Genomic DNA, 22,453 nt, shown 5'->3' on the forward strand with positions numbered 1-22,453 from the left:
AGGAAACAGTCCAGAGCTAGTTTCAGTAAACTAACCTTGTTGTCTGAGAATACGAGCTACCCATTTTGTAAATAATTAATTATGAGGAAAGTTAAAGCCACTTTCTAAATTCTAAAACAAAACAGTGTTCGAGTTCTGATCAAACCACTACAAACATTTCAACTTTGCTTTGTGTATAAGTCATGGGTGTGCTATTTTTGGTTTCTATAAACATTGCTCAACTTTCAAAATTTTTTACAATTTAGTTTTCCGTATTTATTAAGAAACTTTTCAAAAATACAAAACAAATTTCACCTTTCAAAATCTATCCAACAGCCTCACTAAGTCTGTTAAAATACTGCTTTTTGACAAAGTCTACAACTTTGAATTTTGTTTGTGAACCCTGAAAAAGTCTCAGTATGCCTGCATTATTTTTATTTGTCATTAGTAACAGTTAAACAATAGATCATTGATCATATTCACAGAGCATTTCTTGTCTACTTAAAAGATGTGGACCCCTCCAGTGACTGTCAAGTAGCCTAGTAGTGACATCAAAAAATTGCTTGCACCATGTATATTGTATACATGTACTTTATCTACAATTTAGTACATGTTTGATAGTAACACTCATGGATAAACTAAATCAAACATGCTCTTTATCAAAGCCTGTGAAGTGGCAAACCCTACTCTGACTTTGATCTAATTTAATACAATTTTAATTATAAAACTATAATTATACAGCATTTCAGCCACAATAAAGTCCATCATATAGTAACAGCTACCTGTTCACCATTTTACTCCGCAGCATCTATAGCAGCCGATTATTAAGTTGCTGCAAAGCATTTTTTATATTTTTTGCACAGGTTGGAACAACCTCCACTGTTAGAGGATGAGGAAGTAAAGGAACGTAATGGGTCAGAACAAATCGGGATCATGTTCTAACAAGGCAACATTTAAAGTAATGGTTCAGGTTCAATACAAGTTAAGCTCAATCGAAAGCATTTGTGGCATAATGTTGATTACCACAAAAATGTATTTAGACTCGTTCCTCCTTTTCTTTAAAAAAATAAATAAATAAAAGCAAAAATCGAGGTTATAGCAAGGCACTTACAATTGAAGTGAACGTAGCCAATTTCGGAGTGATTAAATACAGATATGACGCTAATAATTTTATAAAAACACTTGCATTAATACTTCTGTTAAAACTTGTGTATTATTTGCACTGTAAATTTGTTTTAGGATTTGTTAACATTACACAGTCATGGAAGCAAAGTTGTACAATTGGCTTTAACTTTATACAGAAAAGGTTTGTAAGTGCCTTACTGGAACCTCGATTCAAATGCTTTCGATTGAGCTTAACGTATTTTCATTCCTTTAAGGCTTCATTTGCCAATTAAAACCAGTCTGCACAGTAGTCAACATAAACTTTGTGTCATTCACAAACTACACATACAGCCAATGCTAAAGTCAAAGCAAAAAATCAGCCAGAGGCTGAAGTGTATACAGGAGATCATTTTGTTTGCATTCGACATAAATTAAGTCTTTAAATCTATTCAAATAAACCGCATTTTGTCAGAACATAATTAACACAGTACCCACAATTTTCAAACACTTTTGAAATAAAGACTAAGAAGCCAGAGGTATTGCCAGGTTTAAAATGTTTAAATTAATAAAAACATTCCCTTTTAGTGTTTTTTTTTCTCTCTGAAGGTTTAACAGTTGATTAAGTTCTCCATTCAGTTCCACTTTTCTTCTCCATTTTAAATATAGAAAAATAGTTTTGATAACATTCATCATTTTGCATGAGTTTCCATACAGTCCAGAAGATTAATGAAGGGATTGGATGATCATTGAAGTGGTGTTCCAGATTGCAATTTAGTAGTGTATATTCCCAAAGTTTAACCATCTTTGCTTATCCAAAAAAAACTGAAACCAGTTTGCATAGATAACAAGCAGCAGAAGTCCTTTCCAATATTAACATGCCATTCTAACACATGAGGTTATAGAAAAACAGAAAATCAACAACTTAAATATTTGATAATGCATATTGATGCATCAAAAAATTACTTTCCTCTAACATGCAAACACAATCAATAAGCTCTTGATTTTTCAAAATCATATAAAACACTTAAATCAAGTATGTATATAAAAAGAAAAACATGCTATCTGCACCAAAGGCATACAATAACATCCTCAAAACAATGGGCATGTTTTGTGCATTGGTATCTAAAAACAAACACACAAAGTGCATATTTGATTTCTAATTTAGAAATCAAATGGAACAGTGTTATTCCCGCTGTCTCCATGAGATGACTAAACACTAATATCTATGTACCGTATCATTGAACCTCTAGCTCTTTGCCTGTTCTCTCATAAGAGTGTATTTTTAACATGCTTCAGGGATGCCTAATTTAAGCATGATCCCCCCCCCCCCCCCCACACACTAACATTACTCTCAATGGAATTTCCGTCCTAAACATCTCGTGTATTAAACTAAAGAGATCTAATCAACTCATTTCCTGCACAGAACATGAAGGACAGGAATGGATGGGTAGACTGAATTAGAATTAGCAGCTAGAGGAAACCATGAAAAAAAAAACGTTTTGATTTTTTCCTCGTGAAATAATTCAATTAAACAGAATAATTGAACTTAAACAATTGAAGCAGCAAAACACTGCTTGAAAATAACAAAGGTTAGTAAGTGAGGTAATAAGCTAATGGCTTGAATGTGATAAGAGATCCTGGATGGATTATTTTTAAATGAACATTTCTCTCGGTATATACTTTAAATGTTTCTCAAGACATGCATCTACAAAAAGGGAGAATAACAATACTGTAATGTTAAAAAAAAAAAAAAAGAGCTCACAAAATGCATGTATGATCCTCTCCGAGCATTAAAGTGTCAAAAGTGTTTTGGCAATAACTTAAAACCAACATAAAAGTGAAACAGGCTGTTGTTCACAATGCACACATTATGGCTGATCTCACTGATCATACTCAATACCACAAGCATATTAAGAAATGTAAAGTAAATGTAAAAAAAAAAAAAACACTGTTCTAACACCAAGATGGCTTATGATGGCTTCACACAACTTGGCTAACTCCTTAAAGGGACAGGCAATCAATAATCAAACTTCCCTTAGCGCATACCATTCACATATTTAAGACATTAGCACCCAGTCAGTAACCAAGAGTGAAGTCATCACAATGCTAACATCCAGTTTAGGAGGAGTCTTTTGTGGGCAGGCTAATAAACCTATTTCATGAAACTGAAGAGTATCTCTAATGCCATGCTGGGTGTGTACTATTATTTTTATTCCCCCAACATGGCCAACACTCTTACACCAGACCATGATATGTAATGAGCTGGGACAGCAAAAAGAAATTAAACTTTCTAAACAAACTGTGAATCAATTGTCATTATTTCTTTCTTTTTGGCTTTTTTTAGGGAGTAGGCAAAGGAAATCATTGTTAACCTTCCTCCCACTTTACTGACACCAACTTTACTCTAGCTAGAGAAAAGGATGTGCTAGAGATTGAAAATCAGTATTTTGTCATTTGAGCAACTGATGGATCTTCATAGATGTTTCAATAAAGGGTCAAATCCTGCTGAGGAACTAAGGACTTATTGTCCAGCATGTGATTGGAAAACACTAAGTAGTACGTTTCTGAAATTGTACCCTTTAAAAATGGCAGGTGATTCTTTGCAAGATATTTTGGTGTGATATTTCAGACACATTTTTCTATAATAGACAAATTAAGTTTCCAAAATGGCTAAAAAAAAAAAAAATGGCACTTCCACACCCAAAAAGATTGTGTGTAGTGAGTCTACTTTAACTAGTCTCTGAAATTACATAGAAAAGTAGGGGGTGCAAGTTTGCGGCCAAATTCCTCCAGCTGAAAGGATGCAAGTCGCTCTGAGAGTACAAAATCATTATACACATAGATATTCTATATAGACTATATACAAGATTTATAAGAACAATTTCCTAAAGCTTAATGGATCATTTATAATAATAAAAAAAATACATTATGAACATGAGATTATTAACAAGAGATGACATCTCTCCACTTTTGACTTTTCCTCTCTTTGAGTGCACAGTTGTCCCTTGTAAGCCTACATTTCTTTGAAGAAAAAACAACACAACTTTGAAAAATCTCAGGCTATTAGTCTACAGCTCAATGCCGGAACAGTGGATAAAGAAGGTATAGAGGAAACAACTGGTCTGGTTTTAGTTATTCCTCAATGCCTTGACTTGGTGGAAGGCATTGAGGAATAACTAAAACCAGACCAGTTGTTTCCTCTATACCTTCTGGTCTGGTTTTAGTTATTCCTCAATGCCTTGACTTGGTGGAAAGGGCAGGGCAACTGCATGCTCCTGTGCAAGAGCTGCCAGCTCTTTGAGAAATTCTGAGAAAATGACAGCACAGTAGACTGCATTTTTCACCCTTAGTGCTTCTGCCTGCTTCTCTAGGCCAGAGGCTCCACCACCCTTGCCACCCCGGAACAAAGCACTATGCAGAGATTGCCCTCCATCCCTCACATGGGCCAGGGCCAACTGAGCTGCATGCCGAGCTCTTGTAGGACTGTTGGTGTGCCTCAGGATAAGATCGCCTAGAGATGGCTTACGACTTTTAACTGTGTGAGAGAGGAACAGAGAGTGGGGAAAAAAGGACAAATGGAGAGAAATTTAAGATGCTCTGGTACTGATTTTGTCCAGACATACAATGTAAACATATGCAGTAACACTTCTTCTTATAGTAGTTCACAAAAATTAAAGCATCTGTGGCTCCCAGATCAGAAGCAGGGTGAAAAATGTTATATAAAAAAAGTGGGATCTAAAAATGACAGCTGGATCTCATGAAAATGAGGTACAGACTAATTACACATATCGAGCATTTCCAAGGTGAAACGTCCACTATGTGGCACAAAATGCGGGTTACATGTTCTCCCAAACAGATTTAAGGTGAATCTTTAAGGTTACAATAATGCTCTATCGACTTTAAAATTAACAAAACTTACCCTACCCTAAACCTAAGTGACAATATCACAAAAAACAAATGTGAGATAAAAGGCAATAGCTGAGGCATGAACATGACTCGTGATTCTATCAGACTAAGTTGATTAATTATTTCTCTCTTTTTTTTTTTTCATTACAATTTCCCTCTCATTCACCTACTTGATGAGTCTGACCGGCGGAGGTTGGGAGCTCCCATGGGTGAGTCTATACTGTCTAACTTTCCTCTTGCAACCAAAAAGCGGTGAGCTTTTCTTAACATGGCAGGGAAATCCTCATGTGCTGCTGCAAACACCTCAATGCGGTTTTTTACAGATCCCAGCACCTGAGGAGTGGTAAGAGAAAAGAGTTACAATAAGGAGGACTGACAGAGTAACAATAAAGTACAATCAACATCAACATTTTCCTTGTGTGCAAGGATTTTACATAAAATATGGCAACAAAAAAATTCTAACATCACAAGTATTTTTGTCAAGTGTAGAAGACTTTATATTTCGTATCAAGCAGTCATGTTGACTGACTGGTTTTCCTAATGTTTTACCTGTATAAGTGACTTAACACTGGGCTGAAACACCATGTTGGTGTTGAGGAGGAAAGAGCGGACGAGAGGCTGAGGGTAACAGGCCAGCTGGAACACAACACCCGTCAGTAAAATGTTCACATACAGGGAGTTCTGCATCATATTCTCCAGTTTACTGAACAGGACCGTTATAAATGGACCTACACAGAAGGAGAAGTGGAACCAGTGACTAAACGATAGCTCACGCTGTAGTTGTACAAGTAACATTAAGCACTCAAATCTTTAATTTGGTCATCTCTACAATGAGAACCTGTGTACGGTTGAGCAAGAGGTTGTCCAAGGAGTCGAGTGGGGCTAAATACCCCAGTTGTAGAGCTTTCAGGCTTGGTTTCACTGGACCGCTGCTCAATCTCCACTGGAAGAGAGTCTTCATCTGTCAGGCTGGGAGCAGCAGTACGGAAGTCCCGACAGGACTCTTCAAAGCTGTGTGAAAGAACCTTCCGCTCTCTTACACGTTCCTCCAGCTCCCTTAGCTCCTGATGAAAAGCCTCAATGCTGATGCCCTGGCATTTAAAATCACCAGACAATGATGGTGCCCGCTCCAGTAACTCCTCAATCAGACGCTCAACAGACTCATGGCCCCTCCTGTCACTGGTCACTGAGGAGGTCTCGGTCAAGCCAGGAACAGAAGAAGATCCCTGTCCATCACTTTGTAAACACTCTTGTGAAGTGGAGGGCAGGGTTGTTTGCGGTTGTGGGTTCATTTGCACTTGAGATGATTTCAGTTTCGATCCTACATTAAAATCATTGTAGGGAAGACTGGCATCAATTGGGCCCATAACCACCGATCCGTTCTGCACCGATTCTGCCACTTCGCTATTTATATCGGTCTCTCTCTTTACCTTTTTAACCTTCATTCTTTCATCCACAGTGTCTGCAAACTCCACCTGCCCCATCCCATTGTAGAGTGCTGGATGAGGTGTAGAATACGAGTGCTGGGATACAGTTTCCATAGCACCTGTTTTCTCTGTAGAAACTGATGAGGAAGATAACGAAGACTGTAGGGGTTTAGAGCTGGGGAGAAGGCTGCGTTTCTTGCTGCGGGGTGTGAGACTGATGCAGTTTTTGTTGATGGTAACATCCCACTCACCACTATCTTGTTCTGAGCTACTCCATTCAGCATGTGCTGTAGCCATCACTGCTGCCCTCTGTTGGGAGGCGTCTGTTAGGGAGAAATGCTCTTTTACCATATTGAGGGAGGGGTTGGACGTAGGAGGGGGAGGAGGTGGAGGAGCTGAGTTTGGAGAGGGATTTTCTCCATCATAAGGGGCTGACCAGTCTCGACAGGCCCAGTAGCAGAGTTCAATGCCTCTCCGAGCATCATGCAGATACTCTAGGTAGCCAGTCTCCCCCTCTGAAGCATCTAAGAGTTGGTGCATAGGGCTGTCAGGAGACAGAGGGGATGAAATACTTCCGCGAGGAGAGGAGGGGGTGTCCTCAGAGCCAGATGAGGGGTTGGCTGGGACTCCCGAGCTTTGCTGTCGAATAAAGAGAGCTAGGCGGGATGGAGTGCTGGGTCTGGGGTGAACTGGGGACTCTGTAGTGGGACTACCCAATACTACAGGGAAAAACAGACAGAAAAATACATTTTGTAGTTATGAAAGCACGTCTAATCTGCAATTTAAAAACAGTGGTTTCAAGCACAGTCATTATAAAAAGCATACCAATTTTGCTCATAAATGCGTCTAACATAAGCTCACTCTTACCCTTGCCCCAAAAGGCAGGTTCCTCATCCAGTTCACTAGAGGGCATTGCAGTGATTCTGCAGCATTCTGGTATGAGGGAAAGGAACTTGTCAGCTGATTTACCATAGAGGTCCGTTTCTCTAACCGCCCTCCGCTGACTCAGCATTACATGTGTACATGGCAACAGATACCTGGAAGCAGACAGATGGATTAATTATAGTGGTCTTACCTTTGGTACACACATAATAGTTTAAATTGTTTACAGAGTAACCTTATCAGATTAAACGATTTAGAATAAAAGAATAAGTAAAACTTATTGAACAATATTACTGTGTAGAGCCTTTAAAACTGCTACAATTTAATTTTGAAAGACCATAAATAAAATGGCCTTACTACCTGAATGATAATATGCATCCTAAAAAAACAGTAGCCTTAATAACCAAATATTGTCAAAACCTGTTTTGTTGTGTGCATTGTGTCTAGGGAAAATTCTGTAGACTTTCTTTAAAAATGGGTCACACCCAAGCACAAAAAAATACCTGAGTACAAGCTGGAGCATGAGGTCTTCACAGTTGAGACTGAGCAATGTCTTGAACAGACTGAGAGAGACCATGCACAGCTACAGAAAGAAAAAAAGAAATTTTACTTAAACAGCACATAACTCCACATTCCCTGGGACATATAACAGTTTCAATGCCTAGACAGCAGCTAGACAATAGAGGGTAGGGTTAGATAATTTTTTTGGCTTTGGTACGATTCCAGACTCTGGTACCTTGTCGTCAATAAATAAATTGATATCCTAGACGGGGCTGTCAATAAATAAATGTAAATCATTTGTGAACAATTTAATAAGTTCATTAATTTTTTTTTTTTTTTTTTATAAATAAAAATGTGAGAGCATTTTGTTTAGCGATTCAACTGGATGACATACATCGTGGAATATATGTGCATATATTTAATCAGGACATTGGGCAGAAATAGATTTCTGCAAGACTGCTCACATACACATTCTATCTATACATCAAAATGCATAGGAAATGTGAATACTGAACTCAATGCAAATATGAATGATATTGTCCAGCAATAAATGTTTGGTACCGCAGTACTTTTTTTAGTACTGCTAAACTGGGCAACCCTTACAGTGAGAACAGCCACTTTCTCATTAACGCCACATGCACGCCAGCTGTATTGTGTGCCAAACTGACCCGTGAATTGCTGCTGATGCGCGTGAGTAGTGTGTCGAGGATTGTGTCATTGTCATGGCGATGCAACAGAATAAAGCGCAGGAAGGTCTTAAGAAGGGAAGTTTCAGTGATACTGCGTAGAAACAAGTCCAGATATGCCGTACTTGCTATCATCTCATCCACCGACGACTGACATAGGTGCCATGAGAGAGACAGTTGGAGAGAGGGAGATCAAAGAAGAAAATAAATAGAGGAGCCACAAATTGCAAATACATGTACAAGGCTTTACCATAAAATGCTGTTGTATAATGTATACTTGGTGGACGAAATTGGAAATGCCATCTATGCCTAGTTTGGGTCACATTAGTGTGTTGCCCCAGTTCAGTGTGGTTCACCTTGTGCAGAGCAGGGCCCATGACTGGCACCAGGAAGCCGTTGTGAAGGTAGTCAAGGAGTTGGCAGCGCACAAGAGGGTGTGCTACCTGTACTACAGCATTGCAAAATTCAAGACTGTTCATGAAAAGCACTAGTGAAGAGACACCAATCCAGTCTTCTCGACGCAAAGCATGCCAGTCATCGCCCCGTACCTCAATCTTCCTTGGCAAGGTTGAATATAGTCCACTCAGCCCTGTGGCCAGCACCTGAGAAACATTTATTTTTATTTTGTTAGTTTAAAGAAGCGGTCCAAATCCTGAAAAGAAATGCGAAACATTTCCAAATATTCCCTGATGAATCTGCTTTTCTCGATTAGCCCAGTGTTATTTGAAGGCGTTTATCTGCACTTTATACAACAGATATTTCTAAAACAGGCTATATACATACTCACCAGTAACTGTACATCAATTGAATTCTATATTTTTCCTGCATAGATAATTATGAGGCGGTCACTTCCGTCAAATTTCGTGTCACCTCTGACTGTCGACTAAACTCAGGCAGGCAGTCACGTGCACAGATAGACCCCAAGTGGTGCTCAAGCACCTACCCTCTTTCACTAGATAAGTGCCCTTTTTTAAAGTAATTTTTTATTTTTCTATTTATATTTGAGTTATTTAAATTTGGACCTTGGCATCAATTCTCAATTAAGCATGTGCCAGTGGTCTCACAGAATTACAACTTAAATGTTGTAATTCTGTGAGACCACACAAGCCCCTCCCTTGCTTACAGTGCTGAGAAAAATGATTTGCCCATCCTGATTTCTTCTGTTTTTGTGTTATAATAATTTGTTTAAAAAAAAAAAAAAAATCTGAGTAAACACAAAAACTGTTTTTGATGATAATGCTATTTTATTGACCCAAAAATAAGTTATCCAACACCAACTGGACCTGAGTGAAAAAGTATTTTGCCCAATTGGTTACTAAATCCCCAAATCTATGAAACTGCATTCATAATGGACTAGAAACACCCAGGACCGATTACTGCCAGCCCTGTTCAATCAAATCAATACCTAAATAGAACTTTTTCAGCAGCATGAAGTTGGCTAAAATGTCTCACCAAGTAGCATACTAATGCCAAGGTCAAAAGAAATTCCAGAAATGCTGAGGGAAAAGGTGACTGAAATGCATCAGTCTGGGAAGGGTTACAATGCCATTTTTAAAGGAGACATCAAAGAACCACAGTGAGAGCCATTAACTGAGAGAAGCAAAATTAAAGTTTTGGAGTGGCCTAGTTAAAGTCCTGACTTGAACCCGATTGAGATGCTTTGGCAGGACCTTAAACAGGCAGTTCATGCTCGAAAACCTTCCAATTTGGCTGAACTAAACAGTTTTGCAAAGAAGAGTGGGCCAAAATTCCACCACAACATTGTAAAAGACTGATCTCCAGTTATTGGAAGATTTGTTTGCAGGTGTTGCTACTAAAAGGTGGCACAATCAGCTATTATGTTAAAGGGGTCAGTTATTGTTTTCACATGGGTGATATAGGTGTTGTGATTAAACTTTAAAAAATAAAATATATTATATATATATATATATATATATATATATATATATATATATATATATATATATATATATGGGCTGTTAATAGATTAAAATCAACTTATTACATGATGTCTCAATTAATTAATCTACTTAGAACACATCTTAAGATCCCTTAGTTCGAATTTGCGCTCCAAATGTTTTGAATGCAAGAATATAATGAATGTCTGTTTTGTGCTGTCTGGTTGTTTTCTTCACTGTATAAACTGCGCGTTGCCACACAGCTGAAATTTCAATGACTGCCCTCTGGAGTAAACAGGTGGTACTATAAGCTTGCATGTTCAGGAATCTTCCTGATTACAATACAGGGTCATTGCAATAAAGAAATTAAAAAAAAAATATATATATATATATATATATATATATATATATATATATATATATATACTGTATTTTGTGTTTACTCAGGTTGCCTTTGTTTTATATCTCATTTGAAGATCTAAAACAATTTAGTATGAAAAATACACAAAAATAGAAGAAATCAGGAAGGGGCAAATTCTTTTAACATCACTGTAAATTGCTTGGCATCATGTATTTGAACACCCCTTAACTGTGGTAAAAAAAATTCTCGTGGTTCATTGCTATAATGCAAATAGACAGTGCAGTTCTTATTCAGAGCACAATGATTTTTACTCAGACACCCTAACACGATGTAATGTTCAAATATGTTGCAGACATGTCAGAGCTAGTTTTATATCTGGAGCTTGACCATGTCTTCCACAGCCATAAAACAGACAATCAAAGAAACTGCCAGTGCAATGAATCTCTGGTAAATAAATAGCTATACGTGACACATAGTAGGAAAACAAGGAGGAAAGGAGAGAGCAAAAGATAAAACATTGAGAGGCTGAGGTACTGAAGCAGCATGGAGTCCTAGAGGAGAACACAAGTCTTATATGTTAAGTGGGTCAGATGAAAGCTCATGTATCTCAAGAGAAAGGAGGACAGAGGAAAGGAAAGCACATCCACTGAACCCAGGGACTTTCACTACAGTCAGAGAGCACTGAATAACACTAACTGAAAATCACAAATGGCTACCTTTATATGCCACAGTGTACAAAAGGAACCCACAGTTAGTTAATAGAATATAAACCAGAGAAAATACTATAGAACTTTAAATCTAAAAGATCTGGGAGGCACTTTTGACATTAACAAGTGCCATTCGCACTGCATGGTACAAAAGCATTGTAAATAGCACATCATTCCATGAAAAAATATCTTCATAAAGACAAGCCAAAAGTGAGGAAAGGGACAATATACAGACTTAATAATGCTTCTCTGACTTCTCGGCATAGACAAAAAATTATTTACACTAGACCTGCAAAAAGATGCTCTTTCATCATCATGTAACAGACAAGCACAATTTAAACACCAAGAACAGAAGGTGATTATTAGGCAGGCACACACAAAATACACAAACACACACACAAACACTTACTGGGCAGAAGTAGGAGTTCTCTGCGATGTGGCGTGCAACAGCGTGGTTGCTGGCAGATGTTGCCATGACGAGAAGCAGCGCGTCACGGGCCTGTTGCCCCAGAGCTCCGTCTCGATGGATAAATGGTACCAAAAGGGAGAAGATCAGCAGGTTAGTGGGACCCTGCTGTACCGACCCACACCTAAATAACAACTCCAAAACTGCAGTCTGCTTTGCCATGGACACACATACCTGATACAAACACACATTATTCATAGTTATCAAAAGTTATAATTTATGACAGTAAACAGGTGTTAGGTAGAAATGCATGAAATCATCAATTCAGCTAGTTTGTTCTCATATGAAAATGTCTGAGTCCTTTTGTTACGCTTTTTTTTTTTTAAGTAAATGCACGACTATAAAACAGTTCCATATCACTTGGCCAAATTATTTCAGTTGTTATTTCAAAGAGCCCTACAAGCTACCAACACAAAATAACAATATAAGTCATTGGTTCAAGTAAATCGGTTAAGAACGTCAAACAAAGTCTAAAATATCCAACATTTATTTCAATTTCGTAAAAAAAAAAAAAAAAAAGACCTTGCGCTCCCTCGTCTCCCCTGCAATTACACACACACACACACACACACACACACACGAGTTGCAACCGAATCAAAACAACAATTTCTATTTTCCAAAATAACTTTTAATGTTTAAATATATTTTGCCCTAATACATAGCTGTAGTGTAAAACACCACGCTACCACCCACCCCGCTGTGCGTCGAGACCACATTACCACCTCGGGTGTGCATTATTTTTAAACAATTCAACGCTCCGTCGTCAATTATTCCTTACATATTACTTTAAGTTTTTTCTTAACACAAAGGGAGAAATTGTGAAAAATGTATTGTTCTCAGTAATGTCATACAATGGCAGTTTATGAAGATCACCTTATCAACCTTCCAAAGAACACAAAAAGTATCATTCAGAAGTCTAATAAATTATTCCATGAGACTCATGATTGTGTTATGATAGCATACGATAAGGTTTGGTGCGAAACAAACCAAAAATGTATTTAGTAAAAATATTCACTGACCATATTCTCCTGTGCACATTCACGAGTCTGCATGCAAGCTTTAGAACTCTTTGCATGAGAGCAACAGTAGTTATGCAGCACGCGTGATGGGGCGTTCAATCAAAAACTTCTGTTTCATTTCAACAGGACCACCAGCAATATTAACTACAGAAAAAACAACATAGCTTCACACAAACCTGAGAACAGAACTTATAAACATGTCTGAAGCATTTGAATTGGAAGAATAGATGCAATGTCCATTTTAAATGTTTCAGATTCATCCACGCATCATATTTTGGAACGGTGCCAGTTCACAGTGGATAGGGTTACCGGGCACAAAGACAAATATAGAAACTAAGCGATCGACAGAATGTCACATAGCTCGTTGCAGCTGCATAGTACAAAAAACTCTAACATCATCAGCCCCATCTCTCGGTTTGATGGAGGTCCCTGCATCTATTCTTCCACTATAAACTCTTCAGACATGTTTGTAAGTTCTCTTCTGTGGTTTGCGAGTACCTCTGTTGTGTTTTCTCTTGTCAATATCGTTGGTAGTCCCATTGACACAAAACAAAATGAGTTTTCACTTGAACGCCCCATCTAGTGCTTGCTGTGTAACTACTGTTGATCTTGTGCAAAGAGCTATAAAACATGCACGCAGACTCATGAATGCACACAGGAGAATAACAGTCAGTTATTTTATATATATATATAAATATAAATCTTTTAAATAATACATTTGATTTGTTCCGATTCACGGGTCTCATGGAATAATTTATTAGACTTCTGAATTATACTTTTGTGTCCTTTTGAAGCTCGAAGAGGTGGTCACAATAAACTGCGATGTATGACATCACTGAGAACAAATTTTTTTCACAATTTCTCCCCTTGTGTTAAGAAAAAGAAATTAAGTCATATAGGGTTATAAACAATGACTGAATTTTCATTTTTGGGTGAACCAATCCTTTAATGTAAATATGGTAGTAGGCCTGTTCATAGTCTAAACAGCTGTTAGCATATGTCTGTCAAACACCTGATTTAGTAGCAGTACAAGGCTGGACTCCAGGGCAGTAGGGCAGCCAAGCTGGGGGTCCAGACAAGCTCCCAGCAGGCAGAGCAGTGGCTGCAGCACTGCACTGTGCAGAAGCAGAGGCTGATGGGACTGTCCAATCAGCATCTCAAACAGCTTCAACAGCTCCAGCTGGCTGTCTGGATCGAGGCCACGTCGCACATGCCACTGTACCAACACCTCCAATATGTTTTCTGCCTCCACCATCTCCAGAATAGGACCCATTGCTGCAGACAGTTTACAATCTAATGTCACTTTCTACAGTGACTATTATATTGCCACACACTCAAAGCTCACAGGAGAGTGTTTTCACCTGGTGATTCACCGTCTCCCTCTGCTGGTCTCTCTTCAGCTAGCAGGCACAGCATCTGATCTGTGTGATTGCGAACTGCTGTGAGATCATCAGCGCTACCTCCCACTGAGGACTCCCTCTGTTTCAACACCCCTGACACCTGACAGGGAGAGAGGGAACAGCTTAATTCCTTTTGAGGTGATTGTGAAAACACAGAGGAATATGTTTATAAATTGATGTAGTTCAAAACAATCCAAAGAAATCACAGACCTAAGCACAGCATGAAAATCCCTGTGGATGTGTTGGTGTAGGTTTCTATATTATATAGATGTGTGCATAAAAGGTTACTGACATTTTTAAGACATAAATGTGCCACCATTTCCAATTTCTCTTGCTCATACTTTTGCATTCATATACATTTCCTAATCACATTGCAACTCTCTATATTCAAGTATATGTAACTTAAATCATATAATCGGACATTTAAATAATAGTTACATGCATTTACAAAAATTACGACACAAAGCCATACCTAATCATATAGCTACGCAATCAACTAAAATCTCTGTGACAGAAATGTAGGCTAAACTGCACATGAGATACACTTTTTTTGTTGTTTACATGGTCACAATACCAAAATTTCAGTAGTCGGTAGTGAAATTTTTACAATTCTTGATACTAGCTTGAATACCACAACAAATAATAAGAACATTAAATAATAACTGTTTCAAGTTCTTAAGTAATTATTCAAGACTAGTAAACAGTCAGTAATAAAACAACAATGAAAAACTGCAATAGAAATGAAAAATAATAGAACAATAAATACAAATTAAGAAAACAGTGCTAACAACTTCAAAAGTTAAGACTGAATGAACTGATGGATTTATTTTTGTCAGGATGAAATGCAACATAAAACTAGGCCTACAACTGGTCTTCACTGTATGATTGTAAGACATAAATACTTTTAAAAGCTACTAAAGTTATCCAGCCAAGAGCAGTGAGTGGTTTTCTCATTTTCTTATGGTTGTTTCATTAATATTAAATGACATCCAGAAAACAGCAGGTCTAATAATTGAAATTTACACTAGCAAACCCGACCATTGTTTACGTTCGCGTTAGACATAACACACCGTCTACATGAATACATGAATTTTTAAATGTATTTGACCATTCAGAAGCGTATCCACATTACCATAAGTGTTCTCAGAGCACACTCAAATGTTTAGCATACACACATAAGCCACCTGTCAGTCAAAGAGTGTGCAGCTACTTGATCGCTAGCGAATTATAAAATTACGCAATTTGTTTATTTTCAACAGCAGAATAAGAATATGAGCTTTGTAATAAGGGACACATGCCTAGGCTATATCACAAATATAGGTAATTTTTTCCTTATTGACATTTTATTCAGACAACTTGTACGTTCAGGCAAATCATATTCTCTTTCACATGCCCTTCAAAAATCCACTTGTCCCGGACATGTGGACAAGCGTTAAAGTTAATCCCTGATATGTGACTATTAGCCAAAGCAGTAGTGCTGGGAAACGCCAAATAACGCCCCCCGCCCGCCCGCCCCATTTTATATTACAACAAAATTTAGCTGCAAATTCGATGTATATTGCGATTCCGTAAGTATTGTCTGATATGACAATTCTGTCACTTTGTAATTCAGAAATTGCAGGTAAAATGTAGGATGTGCAAAACTTCCTACAATTCCGATATTGGGTTCCCACTCTTTTTCAGAGATTTTTTTCAGGACTTTTCTAGGACTTTTACAATAATGGCGGGAATAAAAGACAGGAAAGTAAAAGTGTTTTTGCAAACAAAAATTAACTGTTAAAAGAGACAAATGACTGTATACCAAAAACTATTCAATATGCAAACACATATAGTGCCATTTTATATTCAGTTCTTAGGACTCGATATATTTGCATGCGATTGCAATTGTTCAGAGGAGTTTATTTGCAAAATCAGTATGAGACAATAAGCCTGTGCTAAGCTATACATGTCTCACCTGTCTCCAGTGGTTCTGAAACACCATAAGACAAGTCTCAGGGTCGGCAGTGCATGGGCTGGATGGGGCTGCATGTCGACTGGTCCGAGTGCCCTGAGCCCTCGGATTTAAACGACTTAGCCAACTCATTTTAGCTCACAAATAGATCAAAATTCAATCAAGAGGCCAACAGGAAAGAGGGAAAGATTAGGGAAGAGAGATAGAAGAAGAAAGGGAGAGAAGAGGGAAAAGGGGTGGGGGAAGTCACAATAAGTGTCCAAAAACAAGAGACAGGGAGTCCTGACAGAAGAAATGAATGAGGTAAGAACATAGAAAATAGGGAATCTTGCTGACGTCTCCTGCAACAGTCACTGTACGCCAGTGATCAGTGTGTGAGCATCTGAGGCTTGTTGGCACACCCTGTCATCCAGTCTGCAATTGGCACTATACTCCATACTGAGACAGACTCCTCCACACACACCTGCAGGGAGAGAGAGAGGTGGGAGAGAGAGGTCTTTGATGACACATATTCACACCAGCAAGTTAAAAAAAAAAAGTGTAGCCATTCAGTGTCAAAGTGGATTTCAGTGGGAGATAGTGAACAAAGTTAAGGACAGATACATTCTATTAACCAACTACTATTTTGATAATCAATCTGTTAATAATTTCTTTGATTAAATAAAAAGCCTATAGCGTTTTACAAAAAAATTATGCTATTCAACATCAGCACTCTCCCGTAAATACTGTGCAAGTTGAAGGCTATAATAAATGTAAATGTATGCAATACATAGTGTTAAAAAATACTTTTTATATTTAAAAAGTGCATATAGCTTTTCATATTGTAATCAAAAGAAAAAAGTAATTATTTTGTGCCAACTGTTTAGGTCAGTTTAGACTTCTGCATCAAACCTATGCCGTAGGCTTTATATAGTGGCCAATGCAGTGGTTTGCATTTAAAGTTCTGCGTTGGTGCATCATTCAGTGAGTTCACAGCCAACATGCAAGTATATTCAAAGAAAATGCCAGTTGTAATTTGTGGATTCAAAAGTATTATTAGTAGGGCTGTCAATCCATTAAAATTTGTAATCGAATTAATTGAATGGTCTCCAGATTAATTAAATCGCGATTAATCACATATACAAATATTTGCTGAGAAAGCCCTTCATATAACAATAATTCAATATATAATGATTATACATATTTATATCAATATATGATTATACATAGTTATCTTTAAATATTTTAAAATATATATATATATATATATTATACACACACACACACACACACACACAGGTGCTGGTCATATAATTAGAATATCATCAAAAAGTTGATTTATTTCAGTAATTCCATTCAAAAAGTGAAACTTGGATAATGTTTCAAGTGTGATATATTTCACTTGATATATTTCAAGTGTTCATTCCTTTTAAATTTTGATGATTATAACTGACAACTAATGAAAAACCCCAAAATCAGTATCTCCGAAAATTAGAATATTGTGAAAAGGTTCAATATTGAAGACACCGGGTGCCACACTCTAATCAGCTAATTAACTCAAAACACCTGCAAAGGCCTTTAAATGGTCTCTCAGTCCAGTTCTGTAGGCTACACAATCATGGGGAAGACTGCTGACTTGACAGCTGTCCAAAAGACGACCATTGACACCTTGCACAAGGAGGGCAAGACACAAAAGGTCATTGCTAAAGAGGCTGGCTGTTCACAGAGCTCTGTGTCCAAGCACATAAATAGAGAGGCGAAGGGAAGGAAAAGATGTGGTAGAAAAAAAGTGTACAAGCAATAGGGATAACCACACCCTGGAGAGGATTGTGAAACAAAACCCATTCAAAAATGTGGGGGAGATTCATAAAGAGTGGACTGCAGCTGGAGTCAGTGCTTCAAGAACCGTATGCAAGACATGGGTTTCAGCTGTCGTATTCCTTGTGTCAAGCCACTCTTGAACAAGACACAGCGTCAGAAGCGTCTCGCCTAGGCTAAAGACAAAAAGGACTGGAGTAGTCCAAAGTTGTTCTCTGATGAAATTAAATTTTGCATTTCCTTTGGAAATCAAGGTCCCAGAGTCTGGAGGAAGAGAGGAGAGGCACAGAATCCACGTTGCTTGAAGTCCAGTGTAAAGTTTCCACAGTCAGTGATGGTTTGGGGTGCCATGTCATCTGCTGGTGTTGGTCCACTGTGTTTTCTGAGGTCCAAGGTCAACGCAGCCATCTACCAGGAAGTTTTACAGTACTTCATGCTTCCTGCTGCTGACCAACTTTATGGAGATGCAGATTTCATTTTCCAACAGGACTTGGCACACAGTGCACACAGTGCCAAAGCTACCAGTACCTGGTTTAAGGACCATGGTATCACTGTTCTTAGCTGGCCAGCAAACTTGCCTGACCTCAACTCTATAGAAAAGCTATTGGGTATTGTGAAGAGGAAGATGCAATACACCAGACCCAACAATGCCGAAGAGCTGAAGGCCACTTTCAGAGCAACCTGGGCTCTCATAACACCCGAGCAGTGCCACAGACTCATCGACTCCATGCCATGCTGCATTGCTGCAGTAATTCAGGCAAAAGGAGCCCCAACTAAGTATTGAGTGCTGTACATGCTCATACTTCTCATGTTCATACTTTTCAGTTGGCCAACATTTCTAAAAATCCTTTTTTTGTATTGGTCTTAAGTAATATTCTAATTTTCTGAGATACTAAATTTGGAATTTTCATTAGTTGTCAGTTTTAATCAACACAATTAAATGAAATAAACATTTGAAATATATCAGTCTGTGTGTAATGAATGAACATAACATACAAGTTTCACTTTTTGATGATATTCTAATTATATGACCAGCACCTGTAAATATATATATATATATATATATATAATATTTAAAAAATCAGATAATTAAAATGCTTTACATTCTTGTAGCAGAAGAGTTAATCATTGATAAGACAATACAAAAAGTGGCTTTAAAATACAATGTATTGTTTACTACCATATTATTGATCAGAATCCAATCATTGGCATACAGTTCACAGCAATCCATTACACAAGTGAATTTGTCAATCAGTTGGAGATTTATTATGATTTCTTCAAATTAATGCTTACAAAACTTTTACATCTAGAGCCAAGAGGTATACTAAAACAAGCAACATCAAAAAGGAAAATAAATAAACCGTTTAAATAAAAATATCAAATTGTTTACATATTTCAATACACTTCACAGCTTTCTTAATACTCAAATCGGAAATTGTTCTTAGGTATTGCTGAACCTCTGAATTAAAAATGAAATCTAATGGTTTATAACCACCATACTTACATTTATGAATACTAAACTTTGCCAACAAAAGCAGAAAATTAAATCAAATAATATTCCTTTTGAAGAGACATGTCATAGCTAAAAAAAAATGAATAAAACATTTTATTTGAGTGATTTTAAGTAAGAACTTGTTCAATTAGAGTAAAAGTAAAGTGCAATCTACATTTAGCAATCCAACAACAAAATAAATTAAACAAAATTTTAAATTCAAGTCACTTTCAGGGGGAATATCAAAACATTCACAATGCATGTGAACCATTTTGAGACCACACACTAAGATGGAATAGCCTTCTTTGAGTGTTACGGACTGTTACGCAACATTTGTGAGCCAGAGGTACCCTTTTTATTGAGGCTGATATAATTCACACTTCGGAGGAAGATAAACGAGCACTCCACATAAATACCCGCTTCGAAGAGAATAAGTTTTGTGTGGTTTGTGAATTAAATATATGAAAAATATTTTCTTTCTTGAAATGAAATATATGCATATCAGCAGACAGTTTATGATAGAAGTTGTATTGCTATTCTTAGACCAGGTAGTTAAAAGTTACAAGGAAGTGTTAAGGAAAAAGGAGCATTAAACATCATGCACGTCTGCAAAACAAAGGATCATTCTCACGTCTTATCCGGCTCCTACACATCCAAGCAGGTGATACTTGTGCCATCCAAACAGGAAAATGAATCGGCAAATGCGATATATCGTTCGACCACTAATCATGAGCATAAGCTTGCACACAAAGTATTCCCTAATGCAAATGCTTAAAGAGAAGCAAATACAAAGCATTTGGATGTTCTGACTCAAACACGTTTTCTTTTTCTCAGTAAAGCAGACGAATGTGAAATGCACCCACACACTGGATACACGAAGCCCAGGCTTATTAAATACAATTTTAAATGACTAATCCACTGAAACATATTCTTGACATTTTTAATCCAACTGCATCACAAAGGCCCTTCTCTTGATGAAAAATTCGCAAATATTTTTATTAGCTATGACTCTGCATGTTGACCTATATTACAGTGTGAGTGTAAGACAGCAGGCAAAAATGGTTGAAGTGAAAAAGAGAAATATACAAGCAAATGGAGAGGGCTCTCTTTCTTGCCTTGAGGTCAGAAAGAATCATTAGCTAGATGTCTGTCTCAGTAGCACACGGGTTCAGTTTTAATGTTAGGGAGATTAGACTATCAAAAACCTTTCAGAAGAGTTTTTTTTTCCCTCCAAAATGGAACATACATTTTAACACGGAGTTGCCATGTGTCAATAAAAGGAAGAAATGCAAAGAAAATGTGAATCAGAAACTAAAAGACTAACTTAACCTAAATCCTCAATGAGTGCATTAGTGAGTGAGAGAGAGAGAGAGAGAGAGAGCAATTTTTTGCAATCACATTCATTCCTTTTTTTTTTAATCATAAAGATCTCAAAGTTCAGTCATTCAGTCACTGAAATGAGTTAAGGACTGCTGAAGCATTTGCTGAAGGGATATAAACTTGACACAATGGGTCTATATGAATCAATATGAAGTTTGTGTTAGTGGAAAGAGTTTAAAAGTTAACGACAGAGGAATCTGAAGTTGCCTGTAGTCAATTCTTAGCGTGGGTTTGTCTTCACCACAGCACTAAAGTTCGCATGGCTTTATGGCACACAAATGCTATGCTGTAGTACTGGAAAGACAATTCCTTATATAGGGCCTTATAAAATCTTTTTTTTTTTTCTTCTTCCCAAATTCCATCCCATCAAATTCAGGGTTTTAAAGTTTAATTACATTTTATCAATAAAAGAAAAAACTTTAATAAAATTAATTCATAGAATTTTAAAATCACATGAAAACAGAACAATTACTTTTCAACATACTATTACATTTTCATATACCATGGGTCTGCTTGATTCTGATTGGTTGACAGACATTCTAAGGTCTGTAATTATTTTCAAGTAAAAACGCACGGCTATGAAGTAGTCCCAGGTCTTGACCACATAATGGTTCAAAATCACCAAATTATTTTTGTTATTTCAAAGAGCTGTTCAGGCTACCACAGCAAAATAATCAGTTAAAGCAAACACACTGGTTAAGTACATCAGATTAAAAATGACAACGTCTAATGCTGTAACCACTTAACTTGATCTTTACAATGGTATCGAAATGATCCGAAATAACTTTTAATATGTGCAAGTAGGTCTGGGTGGTTTTTCAAATTAATTCAATTTGCATTTTGACAAGATTGGTCTTATTTTTTTTTTCATTGAGATTTTGCAAATAATATTGCAATCACTATAGTTAAATATGTTGTAAATACTCTAATGCTTTTTTATGGGTGAAAAGAATTTGGTTACATGACAGTTATGGCCACTTCATTTCAAATCACGGAGAGGCTCATGATCAAACATCCGCTGCTCCTTTTGCCATGATGATGCAGATAGATCGCTAATTATTGCTTTGTTCTGTGACATGTTTCAAGTGTACTTCATCTATAGCCAACATTTGGAAAGTGATCATTGACAAAATCTTGGAGTACATTTAAAAGTTGAAAAAATTACATCGTGATTCATCCATAAATTTGTTAAAAATCGAGATTTTTAGTTTTTTTGCCATATCGCCCAGTCCGGAGTACAAATGTTTAATTGTATTTCACCCTAATCAGCCTCCCTCTCTCTCCCCCACACACACCTTTTGATTCACACTCATACACAGATTACTCGTGAGCCTATAGCGATAAACATAGCAACAGTGTCAACAGGCCAGTGCAACTTTCTAAAACAGTTGTGAACTAAATACCGAAAAGTATACTTAAACTTGCATCTTGGCGGTTTGAAGCAATAGCCAGCAGCCATATCACCCTGTAGCTACTAGTTGCCTACTGAAGATACGC

General features: G+C 37.3%; 1 protein-coding gene across 2 annotated transcripts in view; it reads right to left on the reverse strand.

Annotated features, from left to right (window-relative positions):
- Positions 1–254: 254 nt before the first annotated feature.
- The window catches only part of LOC127654991 (FHF complex subunit HOOK interacting protein 1B-like), a 32,292-nt gene continuing 10,093 nt past the window's right edge, over positions 255–22,453 (reverse strand). The window contains exons 2-14 of one of the 2 annotated variants that reach the window (XM_052142576.1): positions 16,291–16,750; positions 14,298–14,436; positions 13,949–14,211; positions 11,861–12,091; positions 8,842–9,087; positions 8,468–8,635; positions 7,802–7,881; positions 7,284–7,453; positions 5,828–7,135; positions 5,539–5,717; positions 5,160–5,322; positions 4,322–4,618; positions 255–4,229 (exon numbers count right to left, since the gene is read on the reverse strand). In XM_052142576.1, the coding sequence (XP_051998536.1) occupies positions 4,216–4,229; positions 4,322–4,618; positions 5,160–5,322; positions 5,539–5,717; positions 5,828–7,135; positions 7,284–7,453; positions 7,802–7,881; positions 8,468–8,635; positions 8,842–9,087; positions 11,861–12,091; positions 13,949–14,211; positions 14,298–14,436; positions 16,291–16,419 (3,387 nt within the window). In that variant the 5' untranslated portion in view covers positions 16,420–16,750 and the 3' untranslated portion in view covers positions 255–4,215. Of the gene's footprint in view, positions 4,230–4,274; positions 4,619–5,159; positions 5,323–5,538; positions 5,718–5,827; positions 7,136–7,283; positions 7,454–7,801; positions 7,882–8,467; positions 8,636–8,841; positions 9,088–11,860; positions 12,092–13,948; positions 14,212–14,297; positions 14,437–16,290; positions 16,751–22,453 lie in introns of those variants that run through there. The other variant, XM_052142575.1, reaches the window with a different exon arrangement.

Source organism: Xyrauchen texanus, chromosome 14 (genome assembly GCF_025860055.1).
Source record: "Xyrauchen texanus isolate HMW12.3.18 chromosome 14, RBS_HiC_50CHRs, whole genome shotgun sequence".
In the NCBI taxonomy this organism is placed as follows: Eukaryota; Metazoa; Chordata; class Actinopteri; order Cypriniformes; family Catostomidae; genus Xyrauchen; species Xyrauchen texanus.